Below are 23,021 nucleotides of genomic sequence, written 5' to 3'. Positions count from 1 at the left end.
CTACTGCCTAACTCCTTCGAAGGCCATCACTAGAGTAATCTGCAAAGAGATCAATAGTTTTTAGCCAAAGGATTTCCCTTGTCAATTTACAATCCTTTATTTCAACAATGCTTCTCTCCTTCTCCTAGAAAATTCTGGCATTTCTTTCCTCCCAAATGGTCCATAAGAGGGCTGCCCTAATACATTTCCACATTACTTTCCCTCTCTTTGTTGGCCAACCAAAAAAAGATGGATCAAAAAGTAGATTTACTTTAGGAGGCAGGTTCCACTTGTACCCAAATAGCATAAAAACCCAATTCCAAATATTTATTGTAAAAGAGAAAGAAATTAGTAGGTGATAACAACCCTCATTTTGCACTTACATAAAATGCACCAATTGGAGGACAAGCATGAATAAGGTCAAAGACCAAATTTCTTCTATTTGGTTTAGGATGGTCCAAACAAACAGAATCAAGTAAAAGTGAGAGCTCAGAGGCAAAACCGATTCCTCATCCCTCAACCCCCTATGAAACCCAAAATCCCAATTAAGAGACAATGAGAGAATAGGGAGGGGGGGGGGAGAAAGAAACATCGAAACAGATTCCTTTTTATAGAGGGAACTGAAGTAGAAAAAAGGGAGGGATAGAGGTCTTTTAATGGTTGATTGCCCACTCAAACATCTTCCAAAAAAAGCACAAAATTACCATTGTAGACATCATACCCTACGAACTTGAGAAATTTTGGGAGGATGCCAAAAATTGTCTTCCAAGGTGTAGTGAGTGTGGCTCATTGAGATACCTTGGCATCCCAACCATATTTAGAACAACCATGAATACTAGCTACCATCTCATGCCACAATCTCTCTCTTTCTAGAGGCCACCTCCATAACCACTTGCCCAAAAAAGCTTCATTCTTATTTACTAGGTTCCCTAACCCTAAACCCCCTTGTTCATTGCTTCAACTCACCACCTCCCATCTAATCAAATGATCATTTTTCTCTACACCTGACTCTTACAAAAAATCCCTCATCAACTTTTCTATCTTCTTGGATTCCCTAACAGGTATCCTAAAAACAGACAAAAAGTAGACGGGTAAGTTTGCGAGTGTGGTCCTAATCATTATTATAGACTTATAATTTATGGATGTTGTAAATTCTATCATTTTATCTTAATTTATCACTAGAAATAGTAGCAATCCTGTACTGGGCACAAGTAACATTTCATTAGATATAGGGAGATAAATTAGTTCAATGTGCATTTATAAAAAAGTGTTTTGAAAAATAAGTTGAACAAACATTCCCGAATTAATAAAAAATTGTTAAAGTTAACCAAAAAAATATTTATGCATGAAATTACTTTTGTAGTCCATAAAAGTGAGGTAATTTTTAATTTGATGTAATAGTTGTCTAATACAATACAACAAAACTCTTTCTTTATAGCTAACACCATGTTGATTATGCATTTCGACCTTTGGGATAAATCATAACTAGTGTCAATGAAAAATTGAAATTTTCTCACACAATCAAATATGGTCAATGTCTAGTTAACTTACCAAAAATCCTGAAAAGGCAAAATTTTTCATTTTTACCTTTCAAATATTTTTTGAAGCTCCATCTTTCGAATATTAGAAGCAAACTATCTCCTAAGCTACTAAAAATCAAGCAACAACACTTGCAAAATCCCATAGTGAGAACTATGAGAACTAGGGGTGGCAATGAGCTGAGCTTTTCACAAGCTGCTCGAGCTTGAGCCCAATTTCGTGACTCGATTATTAAATGAGCCGAGCTTGAGCCCAAAAAGTTTTTATATATAATTTTTATTTTTATAAAATACAAAATCAATAGAGTCGATCCAAGCTCGAGCTTATGAACTTTTGACTCGAGTCGAGCTCAAGCTCAATGTTCTGGCTTGAATCGAGCTTGAGCTTATGAACTTTTGACTCGAACTGAGCTCGAGCTTGAGCTCGAGCGTTGTAGAATAGTCTAGAGTCGAGCTCGATCCTAGTACTATTCATCTCAGCTCAGCTCAAATCCACCCCTAGTAAGAACCCTAACCAACTAGGGAATTGAGGGAAAAACCTATCTAACCACAGCCAAACAGGCGAACCTATAGGATGTGGGGCCTAGTTTTAACCATTGGATACTGAAGAATTAACTCCAGCGGGGTCTAGCATCCTAAATTTGTCATTTTTTTCTATATAAAAAAACACTGTCTACCTAATTTTGCCTCTCAAATCTCTTCCTAATGTCTTTCTTTTATTTTTATTGTCTTTTCTACATAGCTTAAACAAGTTAAGTTGCTTCCTTTCTTTTAAAATGTTAGGTATAACAAAAAATCTAATATCAATCATATGGGTGATTCATTAGAACATATCTAAAAGAAACATTGATAATGGGGAATCCTTGATAATCTAAAATATATAATTGATCATTTGAACAATTTGAGAAATTTAGATTTTAAAACTTGAAATATAAAGGGTTTATGGTTGTTAGTTGACATAATTTATTATTATATATTGAGGATCATGTCCTTAGTAGTCGACTACTATGTTCTAGTAGTCAACTACTACTAGTAGATTGCTTTTAATAGTCAACTCCTTTATAGAGAGATTTCAGAGTAGTCGACTACAATGTACAATAGAGCTTGGGAATAACCTAGAACCACCGAATATCCACCAACACAAAGATAAATAATAGTTTAAATAAAGGAAAATAAAAGGGACAAACAATCACAAGAAACAAAAGATTTACATGGTTCACCCAATGAGGGCAACATCCATGGACAAAGCCAGTAAAGCCATTGGTTCACTGTCAATAAAAGAGATACAGGAGATTTGTGTACAACACCTCTCTACCACTGTTGTGAAATACCCCACAACTACAAACCCCTTTTGAAAACTTAAAACAAAGAGTATCCTCACCTCCACAACGTCACCACAAACTTGAAAAAACACTATGAAGGAAGCAAAACTTGCTAGAATACTCCCTTTGTTAAGGAAAAATGTTATAGAGAGAACCACCACACCCAAGTGTATTTTGCAAACACAAAGAAGCATTTTGTCGTTCCTTCTTTCTGTTGCTCTCTCTCTCTCTCTCTCTCTCTTTGTCTCTCAAAAGGCCCTTGCTCTCTCCCTCTCAGTCTCTCTTACCTATTTAGCAAAAGAAACCCTACTAAGGATACATTCCCTCCTTAATTCTTGTTCCCTAACATCTCAATCTGAGAAATACCAAGAATCCATTTTCAAACAAAGAAAACACCACTTAAGTGCAATAAAAGTAGCAAGGTGATTTTTTATCACCCACACAACATTATAGGCATAGATGGTTGTAAATTCTATCATTTTATCTTAATTTATCATATGTTAATTTTACTATTTATACTTTATTTTTTTAATTTTAAAGCTTGAACCTTGCTACACCTTGAGGGATACACCTTATGCTTTTTACCATCTACCCTTACATCAGTAAGTAAAAGGTTCTTGTTGTTTTGTTATTCTTAATATCTGTATCAATAAAAGGCCCTTACACCTTACGCTTTGCTATTTTATAAACTAAAAGAACAAATAATCTATCAAATCTAAATTTATATCAAAAAATGATTTTTAACCTCAAGAAATATGTGCAAATAAAATATTAATAATAAAACAATTATTTAGTTCTTAAAATTTATAAATCTGCACATCACATGTATCTTAAAAATTTTAATTAATATTTTAATTTGTATTAAATAAAAATGTACTTATTATTTACAAATTATTTGAGAGTATAATATAAATTAATCTACATTTTATATAAAAAATGATAATTTGAATAAACAAAAATATTAATAATTGAATAATTATTTTATTAATTAAAAATTATGAATTTACGTATGATATGTATCTTCAAAGTTTTAATAGATTTGATATATTTTAAGATTATATATTTTTGTAATTTATTAATTGATATTTTAATTCACATTTTATAATAACATATTTATTGTTTACAAAAATAAAAATATTATTTACTAAACATTTGAGAATTAAAATTTTAATTGACCTTCTTTTTGTTAATGTTAAAAATTTTAAAAATATATAAATAATTAATATAATAATTCAAATATAATAGTTGCATATGTTGTTTTTGCCTTGGACTTTAATAGAAAATAAAATAATAATGGCTATGTATGTATTAATTTGTAAAAATTTGTATAATATATGTCTTGGACTCTTGATTATTGTTTTTTCAATAAAGTTGTATGATATCTATGCATTCTACTATAATAATTGTAATGTATTTCTTCATATATATCATAAAATATACACTTCCTATGCATTTATATATTATTTGTGATTATTTTGACATTAAATTTAGTGGTACTAATATACTTACGGAATTTGGATACATTTTCATAACATATCCAGCGATTCCATATTTTTCATTCATATCTATGTGTTTTCAAATCATATCCGTATTCAAAATGTCCGATACAATATTTGATACATACTAATACTTTAATTCTTGAAGATACCTACCTAACATTCCATATCTTTATAATTAAAAGGAAAAGTTCCCAATTAGTACCTTATACTTTTGGCCTAGTAACACTTTGGTCTCCAAACTTTAAAATGCACAATTCAGTACTTGAACTTTCAAAACGTGTCAATTCCAATACCTACCATAAACCAACTTATAAATGCCTTTAAAAAAGACACAAATGCTCTTCGAGTGTCATCTAATTTTCTTTATCAACTGTTCAAACATTGACAAAAAATCAATAGTCCTAAATCATTTATTCTTTTATTCAAGAAAGTTGGGGTCTAAAATACCCACTGAGACGTGACACCAAATTTCTTGAATAGAAAAAGTAAGGATTTGGGATTGTTAATTTTTTGTCAACATTTGGATGGTCGATAAAGAAAATTAGATGACACTCAAAAGGTATTTGTGTCCTTTTCAAATGCCACTTAACGACTATTTATAGTAGGTATTGAATTGACACGTTTTGAAAGTTCAGATTGTTGCATTTTAAAATTGGGGTTTTTATAGTTCAGTCCACCCTATGGTGGAGCTAAGATTTCTAAGGGTGAACTGAATCTGCCCTTGAATTGATGCCAAATTAACGGGTAGGATGCAACTTATAGGAAGGCTACTTATACTTATAGATTAGAAGGGGGCTGCAATTTCAGATTTCTGAAGTGGATTTTTCCTTTAAAATTCGACTGGGAACGGCCAATTAAATTCGACTCTTGATTAGGAGGGGGTTAATCAAGAAATTTCCCTACTTAAAACACCATTTCCCACACCAGATTTATCTTATTGCTTTCCAATCTCTTCAGAATTTTGTGATTTTTTTTATTTTTTAAAAGTAAAAAATATTAAATATGGTGCTCGCTCACAACCAATTAGATTCGATCACAATGCCATACTTTAAACATCAGGCCGTGGATCGCACGGGTCTCTTTCAATAGTTCATAGGATGGGAGGGACGAGGGTATATTCGTCACTGTAAATGGTTTTCTTGTAAATTTACAAACATTTGCAGGGAAAAAAATATTGCTACATAAATTTCGAGGACGACAAAGAAGTGAAGAACAGTCGTTGTTCTGTTTTAGTTGGAAGAACACAAAGAAAACGTGCAAGCAGACGAGCGAGCAGTGGACAGAGATGGTTAACTCTATCGTGAATACGTACCCTCTGTCGAGCTACACCTTCGGAACGAAGGAGCCGAAGATGGAGAAAGACACTTCAGTCGCGGATCGTCTCGCTCGAATGAAAGTCAAGTAAGTATGTGTTCTAACGCGACAAATAACAAAGCGCAGAACATAAAACCCTAAATCTTGAATCTTACTTATCAGCCATATTTCCCTTCTTCGTTCCTCTTCGTCTAAAACAAAATCTAGGTGCTAACGCCTGCGCGAGGTTTTATGTCTCACTGTGCCTCTTTTGTTGCACATTCTCGAAGCCTTCAGCTTTCTCGTTTAATGTTCGACCCAGTTTCTATTCTGAGGATTATGTTGGTTTAATTTGATATTTGATCCGATCAAACTGGCAGAAAAGGTGAAAGGGGGAAAAAGAAAATGAACTTCACTGGATGGCAAACAGAACCTTCCTTTTATCGCTCTCGTGAAAAGTTGTATAATTTGGGCACATCATTCGGTTCAATTTTCTGCTCATTTTATGGACGCTGGTTCTTTCTGTGATGCGTTTCATCATTTAGGTTACAGCTTCAGTTAGTTTCGCATAATAGTGCAATGTAAGCATGTAGCTCAGAAGCATTGGCGGATATTGTTTTTATTGGGCGGTTTTTCCATTTAAATGATACCCGATGTTTATGTTCGAGATTATTTATGATTTTCATACCCGTGTTCAATGATTAATTAATTTTGTTAGTGGTGAATGATGAGTTATCTCATGTTTATATGCTTACCAAGGAGATGGATTGTTGATCTGATTTAATTTTACAGTTGGTATTACAAGGAATAGAGAGATTTAGATTTGGGATAAAATGTACCCAGTTATCCATATAATGGAACAAATATGATGCTTGTTAAGGGCTTATTGGATGAATGCTAAGACAAGTTCACTGGATTGTGTTGCTTGTGGCTTAGTTTGAATGATAACTGTCTGCTCTACTTGTAATATCATATCTTGAGCATTTCACTGAGCAGTTTTATCGATTCTTATTTGCAGCTATATGAAGGAAGGTATGCGGACAAGTGTTGAAGCGATCCTGCTGGTAGGTGCAAACAATCTTACCCAGTTCTGCATCTTTGTGTGTGTGTGTGTGTATGTTTAACAAATCCGAACATTTTATTACAATAAGAGCTAGCCTAAGTTGCTAGTTTCCCCAAATATACATGTTACCAATGCAATCCCCTATCATCTTGGCATTTTTAGAAGTTCTCTTTTCTTCCTTTATTTGTTTATTTAATTTATTTACTTGTTCTTGAGCATTTTAAATAATCCCCATGTGGCCCTTCTGAGACTTTGGGGCTGTTTGTTTCCTCTTAACTCTTATCTCTTAAGAGGAATTTTTTAACTTTAAGAGAAAAATGATTGTTCGTTTCCTCTTATCTCTTATCTCTTAAAGTGAAATGATACAATTTTTTGTTTTCCAATGATACCCCCAAAAAAGACATAAAAATTCTCACATGTGGGGGTCAAAATGGATATTTGATAATTTTCAGAATTCAGAATTCAAAACAACATTCTCTGCATTCAGGGTTCAGAGGAAAGAAAAGTTCACCAATACCAATATGCCTCTTAATATAATTATTGCACTTTCAGATGTCAAACTACAGAGAATTCCCTTTACCAAAGAATAGAGCCTCCTTGAGATAGCACTCCTTAGGCCAAATAAAAGGAGCATCATCTCCAATTTGGAATCTGCTGCTTCAACAGCACTGCTAAAGACCAAAATTGTATTCTCTTCTCTATTAGACAAGCTCCCCTATGTTCTTCCACAAGGAGTTGGAGAAGACCTCAATACCCTACCTTTTATTCAGAAAAGGTAGGTTCTGCCAAGTTTCATCATGGTTAATGCTTCTGAGTTATTCTTGTACTAATAAGATGGAGAAAGTAGATTCTGCTGCTTCTGCCAAGTTTTGTCATTCCTTTGATCTGATAGGATGGAAAAATCCTTAGATTTTGCAGTAGTAGTAATGGTTAATTGATCCTTGTACTCAAGAACAGCCTTTGAAGCTGGGGTTCCACCCCATTGAGGCTCCATTCATGGAATAAAACTCATGAATGGATCTTCCAACTTTAGCCAAAGCCCAGTAAAGCCTAGGGAAAGGTAACAAAAATTTCCAACTGCTAACGAGTTATCTTCCCAGGAATAAATATTTCAGTCTTCCCCAACTCTGAATATTGCAAGGGGGCATATTCTTTGACTTTATGCTCTTGCGATTGAAGCTTATTCTTGTGAGTTCTATTGCTTGATATTTGGTTTTCTTTAGAGGGTTAACTCTTTTGTCTAAATTCTCAAGGCTATGCCCCAGATAATATTTGCTCCCTTTTTGCTTTACCCTGGTGGCTCTTTAGCATGTCCTTTTTGGAGTACAGTCTGGTATGGGAAAGATATTTTGTGAAAGGGTGATTGAACAACGACTAAGACATGTGACTAGTATATTAGAAAGCTAATTTGAATTCATGCTGGGGAGATCAGCTATGGAAGCTATCTTTGTTTATTGGTATATGGATGTTATCATTTTACTTGAGAGATTAATGGAAATGTTTACAAAATAGAGGACAGATCTCTACTTGGTATTTATTGACTTGGTAAAAGCATATAATAAGGTCCCTAGAGAAGTTATCTGGGAGGCTTTGGGAAAAGAAGAGGCTTTATGTAGGTATATTGATGTCATTAGGGATACATATGAAGGGATGGTAACCGGTGTTAGAACTCAAAAAGTAGATATGAGAATTTCCAATCACAACGGGTTACTCTAAAGGTTATTACTTATTTTGTAACTTTTTGCATTATTGTGGATGAACTAATTAGACATTTATTGGAGGAAGTCCCATGGTATATGTTGTTTGTTTGCTGATGATATAGTTTTGGTTGATAAGACTAAAGGTGGGTTGAATGAAAAGCTATAAGAATGGGGAGATGCTTTTTGCTTTAGAATCAAAATGTTCCAAGATAAATCTGACTAAGACATAATTCATATTTTGCAATTTTAATAAAAATATCAGTAGAACTGGTGGTGCAGCTTTTTTTTTTTTTTTTTTTTTTATCAATGGTGGTATTGTTATTTTTTTATCAATGGTGCTACAGTTAGTTTTTTTATCAATGGTGGTACAGTTATTTATCATAAAAAAAAAACTGGTGGTACAGTTAATATTGATGATTAGGAGATATCCCAAACTAAGCACTTTTAGTACTTTCGATGGATCATTCATAATGGGGACTTTTTTTTTTTATTTCTATTCATAATGGGGACATTAAAGAGGACATTCCCCATAGAATTAAAATAGGGTGGTCGAAATAGAGAGGTGCATCTGGTTTTCTGTGTAACCAGCATATACAACGAGACTGAAAGGAAAATTCTATGAGACAGTAATAAGTTCAGCAATGCTATAAGTGTTGGGCAATCAAGAAACAATATGTTTATAAAAATGAGTTTAGCTGAGATGGACGGATGGCAATACTAGAAAGGACTGAATAAAAATTAGCACATCAGAGAGGACTTAAGAGTCACTCTAATTAGTGACAAGATGAGGAAAAGTTGACTGAGAAAGTTTTGTCATGTGTATAGACAACCAATGCTGCATCAATGGTGAATGAATTGATTCAAGTAAAAGGTTCTAAAAGACATAGGGGGAGACCAAAATGGTATATAGTGGTAAAAAAAATTGCTTGATAAAGGCATTGTGTAATGTTGGTCCCACTGAACTTGGGAGGCGAAGACCGGATATGGACCTAAAATTTCAGCATTTTTTCATGGGCAATTGGGCACAAAGTGATCATCCTCAGAATTATAATTTGACAGAAAATGTTGCTCTTTAAAGGTTCCTGTCAGGTTGAGTTTTTTCAGGGAGGGAGGGATGAGTATTGGTGCAGTTGTTGGATTTTCTTGGTGATTTTTCATCACCATTCTTGTACCCTTTTAATAAATTTTATCTTTACTATCAAAAAAGAAAAAAAAATGAAACCCTAGCTCTTGATAGAACAGGATTCATGTGCTCAGCTCCAAATGGTTAGAATTAAGGCCAGGTTGGATAATCTAACATGGGAAGGAAATTTATTGGGATTCGGGATAACATGCTTCAAACCTGATGCAGCATTCTTTCTTCTGAATTTGCGATTGGTAATGCAAAGCAAATGTCCATGATAATGGTTTATGATATCTTCTAATAATTTTCATGTGCTTTTCCTTGAGGATACAGAAAAGTTTTGCTTGAAATCCATGATGACGACAGATTTCAATTTAAACCCATAAAGAAGACAACCATCAAATTCTACACTTGTGTATTGTATCCTTGGTTGTGTCTATCATTTTTTTGAAGATGCTGATTATCTCTCTATCATGGGGAAGAAACACATCAGGATGCTATTTTGATTGGTAAAACACGCCATGGTTCATGAGAAAATATTGCAAAAGTTTTTGGGATTGGGATTTGGTGCCATGCAAATCACCCTGGTGGTATTTGTTTATGATGTCTTCTAAATCATTTATTTCATGTTCTCTTTAAGAGAAGAGAGTTTTAGTTTCTTTTGTAAGTGAGTTCAATGTCAAACTTATTGGGTCTTGGCTTGAGTTGGCATGGTTTAACTTGATGCAATGAGGCAGACTCATAGTCAGCTCCACCCTGACCAGTCTAAATATTCGCAATCCTTGTATTAGGTTGTTGTCATGCCAGATTTAATTGCTTGCTTGTTAAAGACATACCATTCTTTGATTCAACTCTCCTTCCCTGCAGACCCTTGCTTAGGGAGCATATTTGACAAACAGGGCCCAGTCTCCTCTTGCGCTTCCATCAGATCTCATGGAAAAGTCTTGGTTACATTGGAAAACCTAAAGTGTTGGATGAAGCTCCTCAGAAGGTTAAAAAAAATTTAACTGTTTATGCAATTCCTTTTTCTGAAATTTTGTATGTAATCCCATCACCATTTCTGCAAAGCAATGCTTACACATGCCAAGTGTAGTTTGTTGCAAATCTGAAAATAATTTCATGATAGATTTGATTACCGACTTTTCCTTGAATGGCAACTGTTCTGCTCTAGTGCAGTACTACTTCCTTTATAACAGGGTAACCCACATCATGTCAAGGGAGATGTCCTGGATTAGTCACCGTCCATTTCAATTTATCAAATGGTGAATCTGGATTGTTCATTACTTCTCAAAAAAAAAAAAAAAATCTGGATTATTTGTTGTAACTGGAACCTGTTTTCTGTCTACAATTGTATAACGTCCCTGCCATTGTCTTCAATACCCCCTTGGAGAAAATTGATTGAAGGATATTTCATGTCTCGTGTGCTGCTGAGTCTGAGTGCTATCCCTAAGTATTGCCAGTTTCATCGTAAACATGCCAACCAAGTATCAGAGTTCCTTAACAAGATCGCCTCTATTACATAATGATTCCTTTCAGCTTGGACCAAATCATTACCTTATTTTATACAGGTATTGTTATTCCTTCTTGTAGCTGAGAAACATGGTTTTGAATTTACAGGTACAGGAGCATAATCATCCTCACATATTGCTACTGCAAATTGGGAACACCTTCTGCAAACTTCCTGGTGGTCGTTTGAAGCCTGGAGAGAATGGTATTGCCCCTATGCCCCAAGTGACAATGCCTCGTGTCAATTCTTGTATCTCTGCATTTTTTTTCTGACTATCTATATTATTTGCAACATTTGTAGAAATTGAGGGCTTGAAGAGAAAATTGTCTAGCAAACTTGCTGCTAATTCTCCTGCTCTCCAGCCAGATTGGCAGGTTTGTTTCTTATGGTTTTTTAAGTTTCAAAATTGGTCTCATATCTTATTTCTGATGCCATTGTTTCTATTTCAGTTGCACGTGTGATTTGGTGATGTCTGAAAATATCTACAGTTGTGACTCAATAATAAAATGGCCATGAGAAAACTATATTATCATGCATGGTGCTTGCTATTACCAAGAATGTCACTATGCAACTTCAGTTCAACCTGACCTGACAAAGCCTTGTTTAATTGTTTGTGTTGGCTGTATGAAATTATGAATCCATTTTTGTCGCTCCACTCTATTAAGTCTAAATTCCCTGTTAAATTGTTTTCTGATCGGTAGTCTCTGTTAAATTGAGCCCATAGATCTTTTCTACTACCTCAACCCTCATCATTATCAGTGTTACATGCAACTTAAATGGGCAGTAGGTGGCATGGAAATTGCCTGACTGTTTTGTTCTATATTTCATCATTGTATTACTTATTGGGGCTATCCCTAAGTTGCGAAGGGTCCATTCATTAATATCCTCATATTTGCAACTTTCATACTATGAATGCCTTGCTCTCTTTAATGATGAAAATCCGTAAGCAAAACTTGCTCTGTTGATGTCTATTGGAATGCCAAAGGGTACATGTAGGGTTCATTGATTACTCTGTGGATGACTTATAATAAATAATTGCATCTTATTGCAGATTGGAGAGTGTGTAGCTATATGGTGGAGGCCAAACTTTGAAACTATTATGTATCCATATTGTCCTCCTCATATCTCAAAACCCAAGGTAAATGTTGCGTTAGGCTTAACTTCTTTTTTTTTTTTTATATATATCTTGGGAACTTTGGGCTTTGCTGAGCCAGTGGATTTGTTGTTCTAGGAATGTAAGAAGCTTTTCCTTGTTCACTTGTCTGAAAGGGAGTACTTTGCTGTGCCAAAAAACCTGAAACTGCTCGCAGTCCCATTATTTGAGCTATATGATAATGTTCAGGTATGTGATGGCAAAACTATATTTGTTTTTCCTGTGCAACTTCGTCATGGACTTCGTAGTCAATGGGGACATGCATATCGGGGATGTTTGACAATGGGTGTTGCTTTAGGAATGTATTCCACTATGATACAAACATATTAATCCATAAGGCTCTGTTTGTTTCCAGTACCTGATGCAAACTTTCTCATTTGTACTCATTGATAGTGCAACTTTGGATCACAAAAACTGATGTAAAATTTGCACCACTTTCCTCCAACCTTAGTTCTTTCATATAAAGAGGGGGCCACTTCATCTTGCTTCCTATTCCACTCTGAATCAAATAACCCTTCTCTTATCTCCATTCTTTATCATGGAAGGTGGGGACCATATCATTCTACTTTTAGGGCCCGCTCATTTGTCAGTAGGATGGGGGGGGGGCAGAAGTTGGTCAATGTGGAAGTGTAGGGCCCATGGAAAGTGAACTTTTCCTCTGGTAAATTTTTGTTCCACTTTCCAGAGTAAGTGTTACCCTTCTTCTAGGTGGGTAAATCATTTACCGGTGGAGGAAAATTGGTCAAACTATTATGGGACTAAAATGCCTCTGCCAGCCCACAAAAGTTGGGGCTGTTTTGGGAAATTGACTCATTTGCCTGGCTAACATTTCGTGGCAAAATAACACAGGTAAATGCATTTACCTGGGGAAATGTTACCCAAATACTTCATCGGGTAGGTAACTTCCCAGCAAACAAATGAGGCCTTACAAGCAAATAAGACAAAATCAAATATGAAGCAAAAGTAAATTAGAATTTACCCAGCCTATTTGCACTCCATGCATTTTCACCAGTGCAAACGAAATTTGCGCTGCAAACAAACTGAGCCTAAGGAGCTAATGATCAAAGCCTATTAATGCTTGGAAGATTAGTTTAGAAGCAGAATTGCAATTTTTTTTTTTTTTTCGATTGAATGATAGAATGGTGAGATGAGTGGCATATTGGAGGTTATAATCTCATATTTCTAAAAATGTACAGATGTCAACTTTGAAGGGTATATGTGTCCTATTCATAAAAGAGGGTATATGTGCCCTACACTCTTATGGTATCATCATGCGATAGTGTTTTTGATTAGTAGATCCCTTATGAAGGCAATTCAGTTTTTGTTACCATAACACATCGTGGTAGCTTTCTGTACTGAACTTAAACCTATGTTCTTTTGGCAACACTCAAACTTCATTCCAATGCCAATAAGACACATCTTTTGTATCATGTTGCAGAGATATGGGCCAGTTATCTCTACCATTCCACAGCAGCTGTCGAGATTCCAGTTTAATATGATCAATGCTTGAAATGCAGTATACACAAGACAATTGAAGAGCTCATTCTAAGGTAGGTTTTATAATTACCCATTATAGAGGGATTCCAAGTGTCTACACATCAAACCTAAGGCTGATGCATGTTAACCTTGTTATCTGCTTAGGCAGTGTATATTTAGTTAATTTATAAACTTGTTTTCCTTCTTGTAAACTAGTTGATCTTGTTTGTCTAATTGTCTTTATACTCGTGTAAGGACTAAGGAAGCTTGTACGATTACTTAAGTTTGGAATTTGGATAGTTTTTTTTTTTTTTAATCAATGCCTGAATCCCCCATGGGGCCATCAGTTTTTCTATGGACAGTACAAAATCACATCAATAACCAGTTTGGTCATTACACAACTCTTTTTTTCTTTCTCCGCTGGGACAAAACATCCAGCGTAGCAACTGGGCTACCCCTCAGTGGGTGGATAGAAAGCATTTGGGGATTAGGAAATTTGCTGTGTGCTTGGTTTGTGAGTTAAGATGGTTCCTTTTCAAAATGTTCTCTATGTGGTGTGAGATGTGTTTGTAAGCTTACATAAAAAAGACTTGTTTATAAGCAGTACATGTAAAAGCAGGGCCATGAGTGATTGATCCAGCAGCAGGGGTTGCATTAGAGCCCGGATCTTCTGAAAGTAAGCACACGACATCCAGCCACACATTGGGAATATCTCCCCTATATGTTAAATTCATGGAGAGGATGTTCCAAATGTGCGTTTAGATGTCTGTACAGCTGTACTTTCAGAATTCAGAGTTTTTGCTTTCAGGATATACCTTCTACACTGAAGAACACTTCAGAACGAGTAAGGGATGAAGATGTTCTGGTTTACAAAGATATATCACAGCAAATTATTTTGCAGCGCAAAATAGAAGATTGGATAAGTTTTCTTTTTCTTTCTTTGATGATCAAACAGGGGATGCGTTTGCTAGTTCATTCATATAGAGAACATCTGAGAAGAGTTCACTTTTGTTGCAACAATGTCGAATCATACAACTAAAACTGATAATAATGGCCTTGGGCGTATTGCTGTGGCTTATGAAGACGTTACTTCATCTAATTCAAGGTGAATTGGTGTTTACTCCTATTATAAAAGAGGAAACTGTCCAATTCATGGTGGATGTTGCCACCTCATAAAAAATAAGAGTTTTCAAAAACAAGGAGGTGTTGTCCACTTGTCCTGTCATTCACTGTGAATCAGACCATTTCCTTTGTTAGAATAGGAGCAAAAGTTTTTGGGAAAATTATTGTTTGCTCCCCTTAAAAAAATTTTATTGATTGTCTGAATGTATTGTCCCAAATCCCCACGTATGCTACAATGCCCTTTCGACTTTTTTCTAATTGTACAAATTCATAAAAAATTGAGATGGAAAAATCAATAAAAATCCAAAGATTTTTCACTGGAGCCATTTCATGATAGCAATACATCAGACAGACTTTGATTTCATTATTTTAAAGCCCTATGCTACAATATTGTCGCAGCAAAAGTGATAGGATCTGAGATTTTACCATTGGCAATTGTTCTGCATATAGGGGTGGCAAATGGGTGGGTTGTATTGGATTGGGTAAGGGTTGAATATCAATCCATTCATATTGGCCCACCAATCCACCATGACCCATTACCAATCATAGTTAGAGGGGCATAACCCACCCTGATTCACCCATATTGACCCACTTGACCCATCCATATTGACTTTTAACCACCCTTACCCATACTAACCCACTTACCCTCATTTATAGATACAAAAATGGGTTGGGATGGCTCGTATATGCAAAATAATAAATTTTGAGAGATTAATCTTTCTCAAGACTGTCACGTGACAAATACGAGTCAAGTCAACCTATATACCCAAAAATTCAAAAGTTGTAGATAAATGCAGAAAATTTATAGAAAATGCAAAAAAAAATACCAAAAATTGTAGAAAAATACAACAAAAAATTATCCAAATTTATGAAAAATACTAAAAAAATTTAGAAAATTCAGAACTTTTGCAGAAAAATCAGAAAATATGCAAACAAAAAAACAGAAAATTGTAGGGAATGGATGTAAAACACCAAAAAATGCAAAAATTATGGAAAAAAGCACAAAAAAATTGTGGAGAATGCAGAAAAATACCAAAAAATTTTAGAGATTGTAAAAAATACCAAAAAATTGCAAAAATACAGAAAATGCAAAATAATGCATAACTTTTATAAAAGTTCTTTCGCAAAAGTACTTTATGATAGTACTTCTATAAAAGTGCTTTCATAAAAGTACTTTCATAAAAGTACTTTTATAAAATGATTTATGCATTCATAAAAGTGCTTTTATAAAAGTACTTTTACAAAAGTGCTTTTATGCTTTTATAAAAGTGTTTCCATAAAAGTGTGTAAAAGTGCTTTCATAAAAGCATTTATAAAACCGGCTGCGCACCTCCCGAGGAGAAGTCAGTTCAGCTCGCATTTTTCAAAGACGACGCCCACGTGATTTTAAATTTAAAATCGTTTGGCACCCGTGCATGAGCTGCACGCAACCCGGGACTGGCCCCTGGTCGAACCAAGCCTACCTTGATTGGGCCAAAAACACAAGCAAGTCAGACCAAAGAAGCTCCAAACCAAGGCCAAAGTGTCGCAAGGCAAATCCACCCGTCATCTCGTGAACTCCCCACGCCAGGTCAAGACCCCAAGCACGGGGAGTGGGGGGCAATTGATGGAGGAAGATTTGGCCTGACCCCTTGGCCACGCAACACGTGGAAGCAACCGAGTGACCTGGCAGAAGTACCAGCTCGGCATGACAACAGGCCCACAACCAGAGCTCCAAGAAAGGGAGTCCCGGGCTTCCACAAGAAAGGAACCAACGACTTGAGCTCCCCAAGGAAGAACCCGAGCTCTCCCTTGGAGGTCCCGAGCTTTACAAGGAGCGCAAAGGGAAAAAACCTGAGCTAACCCACCCCGGGGACAGTTCGGGCCACACTTCTATCCAAACTCAAAACTTCACCTTGCACACCACTTCGACTCCAAGTCACCAGACTGAACAACCGTACCTGACGCCCAGGAAATCTGTATACGGAGGCAGCACGCCTGACTGATTAGAGGTCTAACACATGACAGCCGCCCTCCAACGGCCACCTGCCACCGCCATCTCAGACATAGCAGAGACGCCCTGGCAGAGACTATGACACCCGAACTGGAAACTGGCAGAGGTTGTGACACCCAAACTGGCATCTAGTAGGAATGATGACACCCGATTTGGCGGAAGTGATGATGCCCGATCTGGCAGGAACATGGGAGTGAGTGTACATGGTGATTATAAAAGGCCCCCATCTCCCAAAGAAGAAGGTATGTGATTCTTGCATCTTGAAATTCTTCATTTCCCTTGCCTTCTCAATAATACTAACTTGAGCTTGGAGTGTTCCAACCGGGTTCCCCCCAGGAGTCTTCAAGTTCTTCCTTGTTTCAGGCACCTCCAATTCTATCAGAGGCGAGCGAGGTAACGGGCAGTTAGGACCGACCAATTGCGCGTCATTAGATTCAAATATGACAATTTGAATCCACCACCTTCCATATATACAAAAATCTTACAAAAATCTTCAGTTACTCGTGTTGAACCTGCTGCAACCGAGCGAAACCAGAAGAGGCTTTGAAAACAAGATATTTAATAAAAAAATAGAAAATGCAAAGATGGAGGAATGGACCTATCTCCGAACACTTCCGGATAGATGCCGTCTGTTCATTGAAGGAGGCATTGCCTCGATAGATGCCGTCTGTTCCACCCGCCCACTTGACCTCATCAAGGTTCGGATGCATCTGCAAGGTGAAACCCACGTCCCAAGTCCAGAATTCAAATTGTGCCCCATGTTCACTTTCTAACACCCCTCCGTGGCTGCTGCTGCTGCCCAAATCGCCATCCACGCGCCGCCACCACCACCACCTCCAACACTACGGGTTGGTCCCATTTCTATTGAGACTAAACCCACCATCTCTGTATTGTAGAATGAAGAGGTGAAGGGGGCGGGCGAAGAAGAAGATCATTCCCGCTGCTAGAAGTTGTAGCAGTGGCGGTGATTTTGGTCGATCGAAAAATACACAAAGGAGAGGAGAAGAGGGTGGAGGCAACAGTGGTGGCAATTTTGTTGATTGAAAAATAGATAGAGAAGGGGGTGGAGGAAGAGGAAGATCACCGCTGCCGCCGGAAGTTGTAGCGGGGGCGACGATTTTAGTTGATCCAAAATCGAGAGATAAAAAGAAAGAGAACAAGCGACCGTCGGACTCCTTTGGTTCCCTCTACTGCTGCTTCTTTCCGTGAGAGAGCGCGCGACTGCTTAGCACAATTAACCTAAGGTCAAGGGGGAAAGAGACGCTGTTTAATGGTCTATCATCTCAAATTAAAAAAAAAAAAAAACAAAAACTTGAAAAATATTTCTGGAACTGATGTAGATGTTCATCTGATCTGTTTCATTGGGAGACTGGAGTTGGGGGGATTCTTCTTTTTCGGTGGAAGACATCGGACGGTAACTTAAAATAGAAGACACGTTTAATTTTTGAAGTGCTGCAGCTTGTAATCTTTTCCACCGCTAAAAGTCATGCATTGGAGCCAGAACTTGGATTGAGTACCCACGACAGGGTTCCCACAAATTATGTGGATTTAAAATCCTTTTCAATAGTGGTTTGGGGCAACCCGAGGAAAACGGCGAAAGGCAATTCAGAACGTGTCTTCGACTTGACGGCAATCGAAGATGGGAGTGGTTTGCTAAAGCGAAGATAATAAATAATAAGGGTATTTTAGGTATTTAAAATTTTAATAACGTGATCTCACATTTTAACAAAATCTGAGGGAAATTTATTGGCAAGGGAATATAGTAAGAATATTTTAAGATAATATGTGGTAGTTTAAGAAATTTACCCTTATTATTATTATTATTATTATTATTATTATTATTATTATTATTATTTCATGTGTGAATTTATATGGACTCTCATGTGTCATGATATAGTGATGTGATAATTTTTTATTGAAATGTATATTATTATAATGATATAGAAAGTATTGTTTATAAGTATGTGTAGAATGAAGGATAAAAGTGTTATTTAAGCAGCATTTGTGGGAAAAGTAGGTCATCAAACAATCCCACCTAAATAAGTGCTTAAAAAACATAATAAGTGATTGTCAAGTGAGTCACTTAACAACTTTGAGGCCCTGTTAAAAGTATTTCTAAAAAGTACTTGTGCAACAAGTACTTCTTTTTCCAAACCTCATATTCACCAAACATAACCTAAGGCAAAAGACAAGCTTAAGTCAGGGGTAGAAAATCACTAGTTTAATTCCTTAAATCTTCATAGTGGAATTCTTGGAAATATAAATGGGGATTCAATCTTCCTCAAATCTTCTAAGGGATTGAATAACGAATCATACGTCTTCTTCTTTTGAATAGAAGAATCAGGTGGTTAAACTTCTCTTGCCATAGCCTTTGATGCCGATGGGCACCCACCAGTACAAAAACGACAAAAACAGAATTGCTACAACTCTAATCAAGGAGGAGAATGGCCAAACTCTCAATCTATTAGCAGTATAAGAAATACAAATGAAGAAAATAATATGATTGTAAGATTTCAAATGTTTCAAAATATGCTCTGCAACCGATAGTTGAGAATCAAACGGCTATTGCTGAGATGTTGGGTCCTCTATATCAACACCATACCATGACAATGAAGGATTTGGTTCAGATTTTACTTTCCCTTGGTGTTGATAAGTCTCAGTCCTTCGCATTTGCTTGAAGAGAAGATGATGCAATCATTGCCATATATATGAAATCTACTGAAGCACCACCTTTTCCCATCCTACCAAGTAGGCCTGAACTTTAGTTCTGGATTCTAAGAGAACCTAGGTTTCATTGGAAAATGAAGAAGAATGGGGAGGTAACTGTTGGAATTGTTCCTAGTCCTTCAAACAACAGGAAATCTCACCCCGGCCCTTGTCCTCCATGTCTGAGAATACTTTTGGAGAACATCTTGTAATTCTATCTTATCCAAGAAGGTCTCCTCCAATCTGTTAATGGTGGATAGCACCTTCCTTTAATGGAGTTTTCGTTCGGAGTCCATAGGCAGCAAGTCTCAAAGAACTCCCTCTCTTTATTTCTTATCAGAAGTGCTTCGCTGCTCACACAATTTCGAGTGCAGGAGATTGGACTCGTGATAAAGAGCTACCATATACTTACATATTCCAACACTTTAGTCCAATTAATTGACGATTCAGTTATGGGAAATTTACCGAATTCATTTTAGTGGTTTGATTAGGTGAGGGTTAAAATTTCAAAATGATGGAAATGGGCATTGTTAAATGGGGTATCACTCTTCTTGCGGTGTACAATATGCATACCAAGCCTTAGAAGAAAAAACCTGGAGGAAAAAACATAGTGGCCGCTGCCGGTGGAAAAGAAGTGTCATCGGAGAGCATTTTTTTAAAGGGGTGGCAGGCAATCATGCCAAAAAAAATAAAAAAGAAAAAAGAAATGCGGCAGTGTTTATACTTTATACAAATTGGTGGGAGATGAGATCAAGGTGGGATGCATGCCAATAATGGAGATATGTTGCTTGCTATGCTGTGTATGGGGCTTTAACACACCAGTATTTATACACATTGGTGAAGGTGGGTGTTCGTGTTTCATATTTTTGAAATTAAGAAGACGTTCTTTTTACGGATTTTGAGAGAGGGAAAGTTGGTCGGGATTTTGGTTCTCATTGATCAAGAATCCCATGTTCTTTTTTCAGATTTATGTGGAGACCAGTGAAAGTTTATTTTCCTAGGGTAAGTGATACCCACCTCTTAGGTGGGTATTTGAATGGGACAAAAATGCCCTCTTTTAATAATGGATTTTTATGGTTAAAATGATCATTGCCTTATTTAAATGAGAAATAACAAAAGTGAGTAAATGCACTTATACCGAAAAACAAATGGGGCTTAAGTGTTTAGCATTTGTATCCACTGTAAATGAATTAAAGGGGAATAAAGACAAACAGAGGAGAATGCTTAACTCGTATGAAGGAGGGCACATGGACACAGCAGATCAATGGATAATTTGATTTATAAAAAAAAAATGAAAAAGAAAAAGATCAATGAATCATTTCGAATATTCCTGTCCTCAAAGAGAACTTCCATGGAAAATGATCAAGAGTTAAATATTAACAACCCCAAGAACACTACTGCATCCAGTTCTCTTCCAAATTTTCTTGTCTTCCATTTTCTCTCTGGCATTTACAGCCTTTGGCCACTGACCCGCAGAGGCATATATGTTTGACAATAGCACGTAGACCCCTGATTCATTAGTTTTTAACTCGTCAATCCTCTCCATCACCTCTTCCGCCAGCCTGAGATCACCTTTGACTCTGCAACCTCCCAGCAGAGCACCCCAAACGGCAATATCAGGCTCAAAAGGCATGCCCTCTACTAGCAATTTAGCTTCTTCAACCTGACCATTTCGGCCAAGCAAATCAACCAAACACCCATAATGTTCGAGCTTTGGACTGATCCCCAAATCTTTCATACTAGAAAATATCTGGCGACCTTCCTCTATCAAACCCCCATGATTACAGGCAAACAAAGCACTAGTAAATGTGAACTCATTTGGCTTCAACCCTCTCCGTTGCATCATAAAGAAGATTTTAATGGCGTCTCTTGTTCTTCCGTGGATGGCTAATGATTTCATCATTACATTCCAACAGAACACGTCTTTCTCACCAAGCTTGATAAAAATCTTGAAGGCTCTGTCCACGTCTCCACATTTGGCATACATTTCTATTAGAGCTGTTCCCACTATCACTCCCAACTGACACCAATCTCTTATAAGATGAAAATGTATCCACTTTCCGAACTCCAGAGCTCCTAAGTTGGAGCAAGCTGACAGAGCAGAAATAAAAGTAAATCCATCAGGATTCACCCCTTGCAAATGCATCTCGAATAAGAGCTCCAGTGCTTCTTGGAATTTTCCATGCCTAGTGTAACTTCTAATCATGGAATTCCAAGAAATCACATTTCTGTAAGGCATTTCGAGGAAAAGTCTTTTTGCTGTTTGGAGGTCTCCCGAATTGGAAAATGCTCCCACCATTGAAGTCCAAGTCACAACATTCTTCTCCGACATCTGCATGAACAATTCATTTGCCTTCTCTACATCTCCAATTTTGGCATAACCCGAAATCATCGAGTTCCACGAAACTATGTCTCTTTCAGGCATGTTATCAAACAATTTTCTTGCAGACTCAACGTCGCCAATATTTATACATCCCCATATCATACGGTTCCATATTTGGACGGGTTTGAGAAGCATATCATCAAAGACCTTCTGGGCATCACTTGGTTTTTCATTTTTCCTCACACCCTGTACGAAATAATCACAGGAACTTTCCATGTACATATAAAAATTCAGAAGCGAATTGGAAACCGCAGGAACCCGCTCGAATCCCACCTTTATAATCTGGCAATGCATCTTCATTCCTTGGAGATGGCACCCGATTCCGATCTGTGCACAAGAGTTTAAGAGGTAAGGGTACGTGTAGTTGTTAGGTTTAAGTCCTCGTTGGATCATTTGATGATGCATGGAGATGCATTTATCGTAGGGGCCATTAAAAGCGTAGCCTCTAATCATGGCATTCCAAAGAAGGAGGTCTGCAGGGAATATCCCATCCATTTGGGAGAAAAGTAGCTCGGAGTAATCCATGCCACCGAATTCGGTGCTTCGTCGGAGGGTTTTCGTTGAGATCCGGATGTTTCTGTTGAGAGAGGTGGTGGTGATGAGGGCTTGGATCTGCTTCAGCTGTGTGAAGGTGCATTTCTGTAACAAATTTGAAATTCTTTGTTCCAACGAAGGGTGCATGTATCACCAAATCACGAATCCATCTGATTGCTCTGATGAACTGGGCTTCCATATGATAATGGTGGTGGAGTTTTCCCAAAACTTTTTGGGTAAATTACAGATAAGTACTCTGTAATTTGGGGTAGTAAAACTTAAGTACCCCTGAACTTTTATATAATAATATTTAGTATTTAGATATTTCGAATTTTCAGAAATAGTTAAACATTTTATAATACTAAAATTAACTTCAGCCACCAACTGCATCCATCTATTTTAAGTTTGATGCAAAATAAATTGACCCAACAAAAATGGCTCAATCTGGGTTTGATTCGTTTGTCACTATATCGAATTCTCTTATGTATATGTAATCTGGACAACTTGATCAAACTTTTGAAATCTTTAAGAGCCTGGATATTGTTTCTTGGAACACAATTCTTTCAGGTTTCCATGAAAACCAGGATGTGCTAAGATTCACCGGAGAGCACAATTCCTTCAAATGCATCA

The 23,021-nt window shown here is 36.7% G+C and overlaps 2 protein-coding genes across 2 annotated transcripts; one reads left to right on the top strand and one right to left on the bottom strand.

Moving 5' to 3' along the window:
• Window positions 1-5,519: 5,519 nt before the first annotated feature.
• Window positions 5,520-13,936, top strand: LOC148879986 (pre-mRNA cleavage factor Im 25 kDa subunit 2-like). The gene is made up of 7 exons (XM_088961774.1): window positions 5,520-5,739; window positions 6,650-6,695; window positions 11,135-11,228; window positions 11,325-11,398; window positions 12,076-12,162; window positions 12,256-12,366; window positions 13,616-13,936. Exons 1-7 carry the CDS (start codon window positions 5,624-5,626, stop codon window positions 13,685-13,687), a joined length of 600 nt encoding a protein of 199 aa, XP_088817900.1. The 5' UTR covers window positions 5,520-5,623; the 3' UTR covers window positions 13,688-13,936.
• A 6,786-nt stretch (window positions 13,937-20,722) lies between these two features.
• Window positions 20,723-22,793, bottom strand: LOC148879985 (pentatricopeptide repeat-containing protein At3g29230-like). The gene has a single exon (XM_088961773.1). The coding sequence runs from the start codon at window positions 22,536-22,538 to the stop codon at window positions 20,844-20,846; it is 1,695 nt and encodes a 564-aa protein (XP_088817899.1). The 5' UTR covers window positions 22,539-22,793; the 3' UTR covers window positions 20,723-20,843.
• Between the last annotated feature and the right edge of the window lie 228 nt (window positions 22,794-23,021).

This window comes from Nelumbo lutea, chromosome 1, assembly GCF_056320005.1.
Source record: "Nelumbo lutea isolate HS-2025 chromosome 1, American lotus-T2T, whole genome shotgun sequence".
In the NCBI taxonomy this organism is placed as follows: domain Eukaryota; kingdom Viridiplantae; phylum Streptophyta; class Magnoliopsida; order Proteales; family Nelumbonaceae; genus Nelumbo; species Nelumbo lutea.
Note: the sequence above shows the minus strand (reverse complement) of the source record. Positions and strands in the feature narration are given on the sequence as shown.